Genomic DNA, 10,765 nt, shown 5'->3' with positions numbered 1-10,765 from the left:
ACTAATGGTGACCTACGTGTGAGAGGAATGGGAAACTGTTCCTCTCTTCCCAGAGGGTCTGTCAGGCCGAGGATGTGACTCAGGAACCAGACCAACGGCTGTAGTTAATTCGTGTTTTATTAGGGTAATGTCCAAACAAAGACTGCGTTTTCTCATGAAGCAATACAGGGATACAGGTCCTGCGGCATTGGGAGAAAGTTGACAGAGCAAGGGACTTCTTCCCGCCTGTTCTTTAAGAAGGGGCCAAACGGGCGCGCAATCTTTCGCTCCTCCTTAACTGCCCCTCAGGTACTGCCCGCCTTCCCCCCCTTCTCTCCTGTCTTTTCAGCTGTCTGCGTGTGCGCGGTGAGGGGGGAAGCATCACCCCCTCCTCTTCTGAAGTTTCCGATTCCAGGATGGGGGATAGGGGAGGGGCTGATGGTAAACTGCCTCCCCGCTTTTCAGCTGTGAGCAGCCCTCCCTCTTTCCCCTCTTGCTCTGAGCCTGAAAGAGGGGGAGGCGTGAAAATGTCCAGGGAGGGCTCAGGCTCCCCGTTGCTAAGCGACCTTATCACTGGCTGTTTCGTCTTCGCTCCAAAGGGGGGAAGTTCCTCCCCCTTCCCTCTGCCATCCATCCGAATACTCTTCTCCCAACTCTCCGGGATCCAGCTCCCTGGGATTGGGACCCCAGCTCTGCCTTCCGACACCATCCCCCGTCCCAGGCTGTGCCCCCCTCCCCTTGTCTGGCTTGGGACGGTGGGGAAAACGTTGATGGAAAAGTTTTACCAATTCTGGAGCATGCACATCAGCTGCATCTTCCCATGATTTGTCAGCCACCCCATAGCCTTTCCAGTGAATCAAGTACTGCAGCTTGTGGCGTCTGATCCTGGAATCTAAGATCTCCTCAACTTCAAACTCAAGCTGCTCATTTACCAGGAGTGGAGCTCCGGGAGGTTCCTCCGGCCGTAACTCACTGGGAGGGGCGGCTTTCGTTAAGAGGGATCGATGGAACACAGGATGTATTTTAAACGTGTCAGGCAGCTTCAGTCGGTACGCCACGGGATTGATTTGAGTTTCTATTTTGAAAGGACCCACCCTCTTGTCTTGTAATTTTCTACATTTGCCCGGCATCTGGAGGAAGCGGGTGGACAGCCATACCTGGTCTCCCGGTTGAAGGGGGGGGGCCCTCCTTCCTGTGCAGGTCAGCAACTCGCTTGTACTCAGTTTTGGCTTCGTTTAACTGCTTTTTCAGTGTCTGTTGCGCCGCTTGCAATTCCTTAAGGAAGTTCTCAGCTGCCGGTACCAGCATTCCTTCTGAGTTGCTTGGAAAGACTTTAGGATGGAATCCATAATTAGCGAAGAACGGGGTTTGTTGAGTGCTGGAGTGCAGAGAATTGTTGTAGGCAAACTCTGCAAAATGCAAATATGATACCCAGTCAGTAAGTTGATAGGACACATAACTTCGTAAATATCTTTCCAAAACGGCGTTCAGGCGTTCCGTCTGCCCATCTGTCTGGGGGTGATGGGCGGAGGAGAGTTTTAATTCCGTCTGCAACTGTTTCCACATTGCTCTCCAAAATTTGGCTGTGAACTGAGTTCCTCGGTCTGAGACTATGCTGTTTGGCAATCCATGCAGCCGGTAGACTTCTTTTATGAATAACTTGGCCGTTTCTTTAGCCTCTAAGGCCCCTGCACAAGGAAGAAAATGTGCCATTTTGGTAAGTAGATCCACCACTACTAAGATGGCTGTCATTCCTTGGGACTTGGGTAGATCAGTTATAAAATCCATGGAGAGGTCCTTCCAGGGCTCGTGTGGGACAGGCAACGGTTGTAACAGTCCTGCTGGTGTCCCTGTTTGTGTTTTTGTCCGCAGACAGACAGAGCAGGACTTTACATAACTCTCAATATCCTGACGCATTTTAGGCCACCAGAAGTCCTTGGCCACGTTCTGAATGGTCTTGTAAATCCCAAAGTGTCCCGCTGTGATGGAATCATGACACTGGCGTAGGATTCTGAGCCTTAATTCCCCTTCTGGCACATATCTGGCGGTTTTGAACCATAACAGTCCATTTCTCCAGTGAAAGGTTACTTCTGAGTCTTGACCTTGTCCCGTCTCCTGCTGATATTTTAGCATGTCTGCATCTTCTTGTTGTGCCTTTTTGAGTTCCTCTTCCCATGAAGACTGGCATACTCCCAACGTTAATTTCTCTGGCGGGATTACGTACTGAGGCTGGTCCTCGGATTCACTTTCTTTGTATTGTGGCTGTCTGGATAAGGCATCCGCTCTCTGGTTTTTGGCTTGGGCATGGTAAGTAATCTGGAAGTTAAACCTAGTGAAGAACTGGGACCATCTTATCTGTCTCTGGTTCAGCTTTCTGGCGGTTTGGAGGCTTTCAAGATTCTTGTGGTCGGAGCGCACTTCAATTCGATGAGAGGTCCCCTCTAGGTATTGTCTCCAGTTTTCAAAAGAGTCCTTGATGGCCAGCAGCTCCTTCTCCCAAACTGTGTAGTTCTTCTCTGCAGGCTTTAACTTCCGAGAGAAGTACACACAGGGGTGCAGCTCCTTCCCTTCTTGGTCTAATTGTAGCAGGACCCCCCCCGATGGCAAAATCTGAAGCATCTGCTTCCACTACGAAAGGGCGGTTCGGATCAGCAAAGCGCAGAATGGGCTCAGTAGCAAACCTTCTCTTCAGCTACTCAAAGGCCTCGGTGGCGTTCTCTGTCCATTGAAACTTCTTCCCCCTTAAACAGTCAGTCAGAGGAGCTGTTAATTTGGAAAACCCTGGAATGAACTTTCTGTAATAATTGGCAAACCCCAAAAACCGTTGTACATCCTTTTTGGTGACAGGTTGGCCCCAGTCCAATATGCAGCTTACTTTCCCTGGGTCCATCTCCATGCCTTCCGCTGAGATTCGATATCCAAGGAAGTCTAGAGACTTGAGGTCAAATCCACATTTCTCTAATTTAGCATACAGGTGATTTTCTCTCAGTCTCTTCAACACCGTCTTCACATGCTGGTCGTGGTCTTCCTGGTTCTTTGAGAACACCAGGATATCATCTAAGTAACAGATTACATACGTGTCCAACAAGTCTCTACACGTCGTTCATGAATTTTTGAAAAATTCCTGGACTTCCACAAAGCCCAAACGGCATGACCAGGTATTCATACTGTCCGTAAGCGGTCAAGAATCCTGTTTTCCATTCATCTCCCTCCTTCATTCTGATCAGATTGTACGCTCCTCTCAAATCCAACTTCGTGAAGATTTTTGCAGAGCGCAGTCGGTCCAGCAACTCTGAGATCAGGGGCAGCGGGTAGCTGTTGGGGATGGTGATCTGGTTCAATGCGCGATAGTCGTTACAGGGTCCTTCGGGATATGCCCTTCTTTGGTAAAGAATCGATGAATAAACAACACATATACAGACATTTAACATACATTATAATACCTTGAGACCTCCATGGCTCCTGAGTATGCACAGAATTCTTACATGACAAGTAGCCCATACAGGTTCTCAAGAGAGGGCAAATCTATATATAAATATAATCCTCATCATTTACATAGCTGATTAAAACATCAAAGTCCACTGGATTACGAATAACCCAGCTAGCATTTTGAGGGTTTTCCTGCAACAATACTGGGAAAACATTGACACTGACTGTAGTAACTAAGTACTGTACAGGCAGTGTTCTAGACGGCAGCGTGTTAGAAGAGCATATACTGGCCAGACAAATGAAGGCCGGCCAGCCAGGCATCATCTAATGCAGAAAGTCACAAATACTAGAGGAGTAGTTGTAATTAAAAAATCGCAAATTAAAAAGTAATAGCGAAAGGGAGGAAAATCAAAGCAGCTCATCAGTTCGCCTGAGGCAAGAGACAGGCTCAAAGGTCTGCCTCATTGATATGTAAATAGAAAAAAAAAACGACGTAGAACACTGTGATCATTCGCATAAGGCCACCGCAAAAAAACCCCACGGATCAAATCACCCAAAAACGCACAGTAGATTGAATCGGCAAGTGCGAGAACAAGTGGAAACAAAAAAAGGGCAGATTGGGATCAAACAACGGTCTATCGGAATGCAAGCTGATCAGAACCATGCAGTGAACCCATCCCCTCTTGGGGAGAGGCAGGAAGATGTGATGAGAGCAAGGGGGCTGCCTCTGGAGTCTGGACTAAAGGGTGGGAAAGGTAGAGAAGCTACTTCCACTTGCCTGCTCAGTCCTGAGAGCCTGTCCTTTTCCCACACGACAGTTATGAGTCCAAAAGAGGTAACGAGTAGTTTGGGACAATGCTATATTTAGATGGTGACACCCCCCCCCAAAAAAACCCAGAAAGGTGTCAGCTACTCTGGAATCCTCCTAAGTCTGGATCAAATGAAAATGCATGAGCAGAACTCCTGCTGTCTCAAAAAAAAAAAATACTGGCCACCCCACCTGGCTGCTTTGAAGGCCAGGAAAGTGATGTTAGAGAGGGTTAATCTTCCCTCCCGAGTTTCCTTGATATAGATCTATATCCCACCCCCAAGCTCCTATTAGCTCCACCTCCCCTCAGACCAAAACATCTCCCAGGGAAATGATCTGGGAGTGAAGCAGATCTCCAAGATAGAAGATCCAGGACATGGGGAAAGGAAAAAACACACCACACACCACAAGGATGTTGTAAATTATTGCACTTTCATTGTATATATTTCATGTAAAAATATTCAGCATGGTCCTTTCTAAAGTATGTACAGGCCAATTCAGTTCATTTCAGTTCAAAAGGTGAGCAACATCAGCTGCACTAAACATAAAGCAGCAAATGGGGAGGGAGGAACTTCCAATTCATCAAGTTCCCCTTTGCACTGCAAAGATTTATTTTAACAATATCATAGGGCCTTTCTAGATTATTTTTTTAATTTTTTTGAGAATTTGAAATAAAAATGCAAGCTGCAGCACAGGTGTTGCATGGAATTCAGACATATTTTTCCAAGATGATGCTGTTGCTGGTTATATTTCATTTTCCCAACACTTATTTTGCCACTATTGGGCAAGTAATAATGAGTGCTCTATGGAATGTGGTTGCACAAGCATCATATAGTGCCCATGTGCCTGAGACATCACTGGTATAATATTTCTCCCCCACCCATATACCCTGCACCATTATGTAAACTTATTAAAATGTTTTATTCTTAATTTTAAAAACATCTTTAGATCAGAGGTAGGGAACTTGCTGCCCTCTAGATGTTGTTGGACTCCAACCCCCCTGATCATTCTGGCTTAGGCTGGTGGGAGGTGAAGTCCAATATCTGGAGGACTGCAGGTTCCCCATCCCTGCTTTAGACACTGTGTACTCTCCCACCATAACATTTAAGCACAGGTTCACTCATGTAGCACTTTAAATGCTATTTTTAAGTGGCAAATTTCAACTCTTGCTCTGCTGGGAGCCTTCCCATTTTTTTTTATTTTGGTGCACTTCCTCTCTATGCTGCTACAGCACACACTTTCCCCAATTCCACAGCTGCAATCCCAATCCCATCCATTGTATGGGACGGGATATCACACTGCTGGCACACATCTAAGCTAGCACAATGTATCAGGCTAATGGGAAATGCAACTGGAAAGATCCCCTAGAATAATTCAACGAGCCTTTTGGCAATATTTATACACTTTTGTCTTGTCTCAAGGTAATTTAGTATGCCATAAGAAAATGAAGCAGTTGTGCCCAGTACTTTCATCAAAAGGTGAGTAAAAATAAGTATCAAAAAATGCCCCTAATATCTTGTTTTTTATGACTAATGAATCAGGGCTAATTCTTCCATTACAAGAACTGTGGTGTTAATACTTCCATGTGGCTATTTTTTATGACACTCCAATGATGTTAGAAAGAGGAAGATGTTTTTTGGGGGTGGAACAGCATGGTTACTTTCCATGCCAATGTAGCCTGGGAAGCAGGAACCACACAGCTCTTGCAACATAGGAGTCATGTGTTTCAGACACACGTTCTGTGAACCAGCATCTGTGAACTTTTGGATGTGATCTAGCCGAGCATTCCAAAGATTATTCTAAGGCATGAGTCTTAGGGTATTTTGTGACATGTTTTATAAGTACATCTTTAGAATGTATGCAGGGAAAAGTAACAGAAGATACAGACCTAAGAAACTGCCTGAATAGGACAGCTCAGAAGTAGCTACCATTACAAAGAGAACAAATTTCAGAAAATGAATTCCTGAACAAAATGCTGCTGAGTATGTTAAAGGCACTTCGGTAAGGAGTAAAGCACTAGGTGAAGCATGGTCTCATGTTTTCCACAAGATCAGGGTGCAGGATCTGATCAGCTTTTGTGATAGTTTGGAACTCATCAGTTTTGGCTGCCTAGGTCTGTTGCCTTTCTACATCTATACTGGGAACAAAACAAGAGCCCTTCCCTGAAGGTCTTGAATTCAGTATCCTGAATCCCTTATAATTTCAGAAGTGCTTTGAGCTTTTTGGGGATGGGGAAAATAGCAAAGAAAACCAGAAGAATAACCCCTGCTGAGCTCTTTGGAGGCAACAACTGTTGCTAGCACCTAGAACAGGAAGAGGATAACAGAAGATTTAGGCTTCCCACATGGGATAGTCAGCACCAGAGCTGTCAACTTATACTGCAGAGGATCCTTCCAGTGAGCTTTAGTAATGAGCCCTAGAACTGCAGTGCTCCATCAGTAATTGGAAATGTTCTGGACTTACACAAGACTTCTTTGAGAAGCAATCCACCAACTCTGCTGGGACTCTTTCAAGAAACATACAGTAAAGCCTATTGTAATGATTGGTCACTACTAATCCTCTTGGGAAATGCAATACTTGAGTAAACAGAACTGGACTAAGTTGGCAGAAATAATTCACATAAATACTTTTGGTCCCAAGAAATTAAGGCCACTTTAAAAACAGTCTTCTCTCCTTAGATAAAAAAACCCCAAACACCCCACATTTGATGGGGCAGCTTACACCTGATTATAAGTTCCATGTGAATACAAGGCCTGGGTATGAAAAATGTCCCTAGCTGCTGTGGGTCTGAAATCCAGCTCCCCTGGGTCTGCGGCAGGGGTCTTTACTCAGCCCAGGTTGAAATGTAAGCTATGCCACTTCCCCAACAGCAAATCTGCCTTACTCTTATTGAATAAGATATTCTACCCACACCTCTCAGTATTGCCATTTGTCATCTTCTCCCTCCTCTTGTATATTGGAAGAAGAGGCTTTGATGCAAGGGTAAGGAAATCTTGCTGCATAAAGGCCATTGGTGGTACTGGTGTGAAGGTATGTTTTTAGAGCAGAATACCCAGGGCATTCTTAATGTAACACAGAGGCAACATAAATACAGGAGGTGATTCTTAGGCATGTTCACAATAATGTTCTTTTTTTTTCCTTTTTGGTCTTGAAGTCCCAGTAAGCACAGCTGCTCCTGGCTCTTCTGCATACGAGGAACTGGTTTCCTAGCAGTCACCTTACATCATGGCCAAATTCTCCAAATGGCTATGAACATGTGACATGCTTGGTGTATTGCTATCCACTCTGAAGCTTTTAGGAGTCCGCCTAGCTTTCAGGAGAACCAGGAAGGTATCTGTGGAGATAGCTCCAAATTCAGCAGTGAAGGTGCCATAGAAGACAAGGACATTTATGATAAACATCCATTCACAGAGAGCAGCCAGGTGTTGAAGGACAAAGCTCTGCTGAATAAAAAATACACCACATGGGGGTGCCAAAGTCAAGGCAAACAACTGTTGAAAGAGGCAACGGGGTAGCAGGAGAGAGGAGTAGGCTTAACCAGCTTATTATAATGACTGATGATATGCGAATTGCATCAGCTTGGTTCAGAATTGGGAACTGCTGGCTTGGAGCACCTAATTTTGATAAACACAGTCCACAAAAATGCAAAACTGGCATTCATGATAGCCTTGTTTTACATTCCAGACATGAACCTATCTGCCTGGAGGTTGTGCCACTGGAACAGCTGTTATATCTGTGGCATGATCCTGCACCCCTGTGAATCCCTATACTCTTGCCACCTCTGCCCAGGGACAGCAGGCACCACTGTCACACAATTCACCACATTCAACCCTGCTGGCACTGGATAGGAATTGTGGCTGATCTTCTGGCAGATAGCAAGCTGACATCCCCACCAGGTATAAATGCCCCTACGGAGAAGGGGAGGCCGGTGCAGCAGGTGTTTGTGCCACTTGCATGGTGCCAGCCCATGGGTACACAACACTGAGGGTGCTTAGAGTTGTTAGGAGACCCTTAACAAACTACAGTTCCCAGGATTCTGTGGGGAAAGCCATGACTCTTAAGGAGGTATAAGAGTGCTTTAAATGTATGGTGTGGATGTGCATTTTAAGGCAAGAATGGTCTACTCAGAATTTATCTGAGTGCTATGACCCAGAGAAATTCATATTCCAAATCCATTATTACTCTTATGTACACCGCCCAGAGAGCCTTTTGGCTTTGGGCGGTATAGAAATTAAATTAAATTAAATTAAATTTCTACACTTAGTAACTCATTACTTATTACAGTAAGTGGGAATTAAAAGAGGAGCCTGGTAGCTTGTGGAATGCCTGAATAGTTTGATGCAGATATTCATGATGATCTTCGTCCCACAGAAAAGTGTGCAAAGCGAATAACCTTCTTTTATTGATCTAACTTCTGTTCATGGAGTTCCATCACACTGTAAAGCAAGCAAAACCGGCTGCAAATTTAAATGATGCTATCTGATGTGAAACATTTCCTCACCCTTTATGAAACTATAGTGTGAAACTAATATATTCTCCACTTCCAGCACATTTTGGTCCAGCATATCTGGCAACCTTGTGGAACGCCTCTCTCGCTATGAACCTACCCGTTCACTTCGTTCAGAATCTAAGGCCCTCCTCCGGGTACCAGCTCATCGGGAAGCCCGGAGGGTGGTTACTAGATCTAGGGCCTTTTCTGTGGTGGCCCCTGAGTTGTGGAACAGCCTCCCCGAAGAGGTACGCCTGGCGCCTACACTTCTATCTTTCCGGCGCCAGGTAAAGACCTTTTTATGCTCCCAGGCATTTTAATCTTTTAATTTTCTTAATCTTTCTACTTTTAACATGTATCCTTCTTAATTTGTGTTGTATTTCGTTTTTGTTGTGCTTTCTGTTGTTTGTTTGTACATGTTTTTGTGATTTTTTACTATGATATTTTGTATTTTATCTTGTTTGTTCACCGCCCTGAGAGCTATTCTGCTAAGGGCGGTATATAAATTGAAATAATAAATAAATAAATAAACAGTAGCCCATTAGGCAGGAGAATGAGGAACAGTTGAAAATGATCAACCTCACAACGCCCACAACAGGGGTGTATCCCCTACTTAATCCTACCTCCTATTACACAAACACCTCCCCCCCCCAAAGGCAGAGTCTGCCCTAGTGGATGCTAGGGAGGAGGCAGGAGGAGCAGGTCTCCCGCCATTCCTTCCAAGCCCCACACTTGTTCCCCACTCTTGCAGCACACAATTATCTGAGTCATGTGATCTGTCCTGCATCCCCTAAACCAGCCTGTTGTCCTCAGGAGGATGCTGCCTTATCCCTACCATCAAAGTAAGATTCAGCTGCCAGCCCAGTCGGCATCTATACCTGGAATGGGGAGGAGCGCCATCTTCACCTATGCCTCAGGAAGCACAATGTCTTGGGCCTGCCCTGGCTAAAGATTGGGGAGTATAAATACAGCACACACAAAAGCTAACCCAAGCAAAACTGAAAAGATAACAACTAAAAATAGATCTTAAAACACCATCCTTTTTTCTTTGCTGGATCTGCCGCCCACCACACCTCAAAGGCTTGGGGTATATACAATAATGCTTGGAAAAACGGAAGGGAGTAGAAAAAGAGGAAGGCCAAACAAGAGATGGATTGATTCCCTAAAGGAAGCCACAGACCTGAACTTACAAGATCTGAACAGGGTGGTTCATGACAGACACTCTTGGAGGTCACTGATTCATAGGGTCGCCATAAGTCGTAATCGACTTGGAGGCACATAACAACAACAAACTTTTTTTAAAAAACTGCCTCAAGCACTGGGAAAGTTTAGTGCCTTCACATCATATTCTCCCCCCACCCCCACCCTGACAACCCACAAGTTAATTATTCGTGGATAGTTTAAAGAGGTGCTGAACTGGAACACCCTAGTGCCCACTGCTACACATTTACAGGGAAGATGTACTGCCAGGTTCACATATCTACTTATTTCCCTCTTTTTAAATATCCGCAGTGTCAGGCTTTGGACCAAATTAGATGTGACAACTCTGCCACATTTGTCACTCATGTGCTTGCCCTATTCATGGAGAAAGTGGAGAGCAGGGAATCTATTTTTTGACAAAAGGCAATTTGGCAAAGGTCATAAATATCATACACTCAATCTTCCATGTCTGCAAGAGAGTTATTTCACATTCCCAGGCCAGTGTTTTGAAGCAAGACTGCAAGTACAGGACGTACTATTGCCCTCTCAGTCCAAATTGGGTTTTGGACAACTTTCTGTAGTAAGAAAAGCCCTCCTCACAGAAATTCACCCATCCTTCAAGTGAAAGTGAATGTGCGAGGAGATTTTTTTTAATCTTTTAACATCAGTAAGACTTTGGAAAGAGACACACTTACTGTTCTGCCCCTCTCTTTTCTGAAAATGGGGGCACACAATGCTAATCAAACCCCAACCCTTTTAACTGTTAAACTGGTGGGATCAGCTTGAGTGAGTATTTTTAATTCGCTTCAAAAAGATTTTGCAACTGATCGGCAGATCAGCTCGTTCCCCCTCCAGGTCTG

The 10,765-nt window shown here is 45.0% G+C and overlaps 1 protein-coding gene across 2 annotated transcripts in view; it reads right to left on the bottom strand.

Moving 5' to 3' along the window:
- Nucleotides 1-4,881: 4,881 nt before the first annotated feature.
- The window catches only part of LOC133388648 (transmembrane protein 150A-like), a 53,112-nt gene continuing 47,228 nt past the window's right edge, over nt 4,882-10,765 (bottom strand). For both annotated transcript variants that reach the window (XM_061634647.1, XM_061634648.1), the window contains exon 7: nt 4,882-7,679. In XM_061634647.1, coding sequence (XP_061490631.1) covers nt 7,435-7,679 — 245 coding nt within the window. In that variant the 3' untranslated portion in view covers nt 4,882-7,434. The remainder of the gene's footprint in view (nt 7,680-10,765) is intronic.

Source organism: Rhineura floridana, chromosome 7 (genome assembly GCF_030035675.1).
Source record: "Rhineura floridana isolate rRhiFlo1 chromosome 7, rRhiFlo1.hap2, whole genome shotgun sequence".
Classification (NCBI taxonomy): domain Eukaryota; kingdom Metazoa; phylum Chordata; class Lepidosauria; order Squamata; family Rhineuridae; genus Rhineura; species Rhineura floridana.
The sequence above is the reverse complement of the archived record's forward strand: the minus strand, read 5'-3'. Positions and strand labels throughout refer to the sequence as shown.